The 4,567-nt window shown below is 39.8% G+C and overlaps 2 protein-coding genes across 2 annotated transcripts in view; one reads left to right on the top strand and one right to left on the bottom strand.

Moving 5' to 3' along the window:
* LOC106818346 (caveolin-2-like) overlaps window positions 1-3,103 on the top strand; it is a 5,433-nt gene extending 2,330 nt beyond the window's left edge. The window contains exon 4 of the mRNA XM_014823066.1: window positions 1,762-3,103. Coding sequence (XP_014678552.1) covers window positions 1,762-1,863 — 102 coding nt within the window. The 3' untranslated portion in view covers window positions 1,864-3,103. The remainder of the gene's footprint in view (window positions 1-1,761) is intronic.
* A 3-nt stretch (window positions 3,104-3,106) lies between these two features.
* On the bottom strand, window positions 3,107-4,203 carry LOC106817970 (small nuclear ribonucleoprotein F; the record flags this gene model as incomplete). The annotated part of the gene is made up of 3 exons (XM_014822677.1): window positions 3,107-3,603; window positions 3,874-3,938; window positions 4,069-4,203. Coding segments are annotated over 3 exons (267 nt in total), but the record flags the coding sequence as incomplete, so codon positions are not given.
* Window positions 4,204-4,567: the final 364 nt, after the last annotated feature.

The following is a 4,567-nucleotide window of genomic DNA, read 5'->3' as shown; positions in this document are numbered from 1 at the left end:
ATTTCTTAGCCACCACAAACAGTTTGTAGACCAATAAATTTATTAGCCACCACAAACAGTTTGTGGACCCAAAAATTCCTTAGCCTCCACAAACAGTTTGTGGACGCAAAAATGTGTTAGCCACCACAAACAGTTTGTGGACCCAAAAATTCCTTAGCCTCCACAAACAGTTTGTGGACGCAAAAATTCCTTAGCCACCACAAACAGTTTGTGGACCCAAAAATTTCTTAGCCACCACAAACAGTTTGTGGACCCAAAAATTCCTTATCCACCACAAACAGTTTGTGGACCCAAAAATTCCTAAGCCACCACAAACAAACCGTGCACCCACACATATCAGTTACAAGTAAACAAGAAGCCAAATTACGGCCCACAAAGTGGGGGACAATAAATTTTTTTTGGCGCACGAACTCGGACGGGCAGCGAATTTGCTCAATTTTTCTTCCATAGCTATACGTTTTGGGAATCGCAAATATGCGGGAAGCTGTTTGTGGTGGCTAGGAAATTTTTGTTCCACAAACTGTTTGTGGTGGCTAAGAAATTATTTGGTCCACAAACTGTTTGTGGTGTCTAAGAAATTTTTGAGTCCACAAACTGTTTGTGGTGGCTAAGGAATTTTTGGGCCCACAAACTGTTTGTGGTGGCTAAGGAATTTTTGGGTCCACAAACTGTTTGTGGTGGCTAAGAAACGTTTGGGTCTGCAAACTGTTTGTGGTGGCTAAGAAACATTCCGCACCAAAATTTACCCGTACTGAACGTCTTTGGCATTTTCATAGTGCTCCGTATTGATTTGCATCGAGAACAGACAAACAGAGGCACATTCACAAATATGTATTAGAAGATTTGTTACTTCTATATATATAGTTGAGTTTAAAAAAGAATTAAAATATATTTGATCTGTAACCTACATAGGCTTCCGTGAAGTCTTCCCGTCAGTTTGCGCTATTATTATCATCTACCATAGTTTATTCTAGATTTTTACTAAACTTTTAAATGTAGTAAAATTTTGTAAATTTTGAAATTAACGGTGAAGTGGCAGAAGTACATACTAAACAGTCAAAAAGTAAAGAAACAAAATATTCCCCCAGGTGGGACTCAGAATCTCCAGTTTAGGAGACCGATGCCTTATCCGTTGGACCGCTGAGGCACTATACGTTGAGAGTATCATCGAGTCGTCCAAAATGTTAAGCTGTATGCTCCAAGATGAATTGACGAATAGATTTTTTTTTTCAATGTTTAATTTTTTAACTTTTATAATTTTTTTTTCCAGCCAGAACCATCTCCCAGACATGCTGATTCTGTATATATCTTCAGTTTTCCTCTAGGCTGCGTAGTTCTCTAGTTATACGAGTGCGGACAGGCAAAGTCTACAACTTTATATATATATAATATATGCTCTGGTGAAACACCGTTTCTCGTGGAGGCGACATCAATAGATTTATCTTGCCGGTAAATGTAGTTGTTGTTGTAAAAAAATTTGCGCACAAATGATAACCACTCTGCACGAAATTAACGTCAGTGGCTGGCGACATTGATATCAGCCAAGGATAGTAGTCATCATTGACATGACTCGTGAGGGAGAAGTAGGCAGCCGTTTATTCCAGATGGATTAGCTTCCACTCATAACACATCAGAGAGAGAAGGTCCGTCGCAGTGAATCACGTAGAATCATCATCAGTGGCAGAGTTACTCGTGTACTCTTCCCAGAAAAATGCCACCTGCATGTACTTTTCATGTCCTCCATTTAATTCTGTTGAACAGATGTTGCGCCAGTTCTGGTTCACAACAGTCGACTGTTTCCTCGCACCGTGCTGTGAAGCCGTCGGCCTCATCTTCAGCAAGATCAAGATAAGCCGGGAATGACGAGGTGGCCGGAGCGGCTCCAACTCATCTCTGATCCATTGCTCACTCACTGTGTGCCGAATCTTTTCAGATCTTACGACAGTTCTGGCTAGGGCTGATCGACTGTCTAATAGCTCCTGCTGTGAGACATGTGGCCTGTGCCTCGGTAACATCCGCATCGTTAAGTCAGATGACTGTAGCCCCGTCACGAGGCAGAACAAAATAGTTCGCACAACTCAATAGAGAAGAATAGAACTCACGTAAAATTTTCACTTCCAATATTTTTTATACTTCCTTAGCTAGATTACATGTGTAGGATCACTTATTGATTCTGCCTATGCACGAATGCTGTTATTGATGTGGTAGTTCTGTTTATAGGCAAGGCTGGTATTGCAAATTGACAATCTGAACTAATAGGTTTAGACAAATCTGTTGTTAGATTGGCCCATGCAGCATGAAGACTAGACATGTTTCATATGCGTAATACAATATGAAGCAGCAGTTTTCATCAGACACATGCTTTTATTAACCCGATTAGGTATTCATTTCATCAGTGCTTTTACTATATGAATTTGGCTCACAATCTGTCCCCCAAACGTTCATATTTTCTCAATGACAGTTTTACCTTGGAACTTGTTCTTAGGATTGTCATCGAATCATTGCATTTTTTATGTGATAGTGATTCAACATTTATACTCGTCCGTAAAAACAGTTCTGTTAAAAAAAGAATTACACTCACAACGTAGCGTTTCAGTAGAAAATATTCAGCGTTCAAGAGTTTTAAACTTGAAGCATGACTGAACTCAGTCGCTTATAAAGCTGTTACCTGTGATAGTTATAAATGATGTGATGAGCATGATGTAATATAAACGCACACATTCGCTATTATTTGTGTCAAGCCACATAGGACCATGATCATACCCTGATATTATATATCACATTAGTTATATGCCGTTTTTACCTATAATACACCAGATTACCTCTGCATGCTCGCAGGTGAATCACCATCGAAATATCACCACCAATTCCAGTAGCTCAATTAGCTTTGATAATTCCTTTGCTAAACCTTATAAATCTGCTCTGCTTGTTCTCACGAGAATAGTGCCATGCCTTTTGATATCAGCTAATTACTAGTGCCATAATGCTGCTAATACATGAGTGGAACTTTGGGAAGTTTCCAAGTGGAAGTTTTGAAATTGGTTTCATGATGACAGACACGGGTGCCTGATTTGCCCTCAATAAATATTTCTAAAAACACTGACACTTGATTTTGTTGATGTATTTATTACAAAAACACTGTAAAAACGATAAACTCTTGAATGCAGCTGACATCGTCAAACCAAAAATATTGGCTTAAAAAAATTCAACTTCATGGAATGTACAAAAAACTGAATTCTTGATATTTCCTGCATTCTTCCGGTGGACATTCGTTATTCACGTCGACAACGATGTTACAGTGAGCAACCTGACGTTCAAACTAATGCATTACCTCCACTGCTGGATGTGCGACGCTAGTGTCGGTAAACTCTTCGCCGATGCTTGCTAGAAGCCGTGGCCCGATGCCACAAAGCCGATTCGAGACTTTAACAACAGCTCGCCACGACTGACGGAGGACACGTGCAAAAATTAAAAACATGATGCACACAGTTTACAGCAAAATATTGAGGGAGCAAACAGAAATGCACTGTCCTTGGCTACTCTTTCATTTCACCTTCCTCGTCTTCTTCCTCCACACCCCGCACGTAAAGAACATTGTTACACCTGTAACAAAACAAGATATGTGTTGGGTAATACGGCAAGTCAAACAAGAATTCTTCTCCATCATTTACACTACGAGCACAAGCACCTGGTGGCACTGGTTATACTTGGAGGACATTTAGGAAATTGGCCCTTGTGTGGTACCGTAACGGTAAGTAAAATATGTCTAATGTCACTGATACATTTCAATAGTATTTAGCAGTAGATATTTAAACATATATTACAGCAACAGATGCTGTTGGTTTACTAACTATTGCACATGGCACTGCCTACCTTATTAACACTTCACCCAGATTCCCTGTCAATGCTCCATCTATGTATTCTTCTGTGTTAGCAAGCTGAAACACATTGAAATCCTCGTCATGCCAAGAAAGTCATCACACAAATTGGTCGAGTGCAGTTAGTATGCGATAAAAAAGACGGTGAAAATAGCTGAAATTGGCATTATTTTCACACACAAAAATTTACCTGTAAGTTCATGTATCCATCGACAGAGACAAGATAGCCTTTGTACTCCATTCCCCATTTTAGCTTCACCATCACAGGCTTTCCAGTCAAACCATTGAGAAATGGCTTGGGATTAACTGGCAACGTCGCCTGTGTACAAAAAATTCAATTAAGGCCTTTTAACATATAATCAAAAGATTATTGTAAACGTAGCGGTGCCGATCCCTGTCACTTGACTGCTTACTAGATTATAATATACTGTCACAATATCAATCAAGCATCTTGTATCATGGTTCCATCTTGTCTCTCACAAAACACAACCTGACGAAATAAGCAGCACCTGCTACCTTGATTAGCAACCAGTTTGGCACTCACACTTTCCACCTGTGGCTGTGTGAGAAACTAATACTAATAGTACTAGTAATAGTAATAGTAATAGTAATAACTATTAACAAGTGCCGCGGAGCGACAGCGCTCATCTAACGTCTACTGCGGTGACTCTGTGGTGGAGTGGTGGGAT

Source organism: Priapulus caudatus, unplaced genomic scaffold (assembly GCF_000485595.1).
Source record: "Priapulus caudatus unplaced genomic scaffold, Priapulus_caudatus-5.0.1 Scaffold36, whole genome shotgun sequence".
Lineage (NCBI taxonomy): Eukaryota > Metazoa > Priapulida > Priapulimorpha > Priapulimorphida > Priapulidae > Priapulus > Priapulus caudatus.
This window is presented reverse-complemented; position numbering and strand designations above follow the sequence as displayed.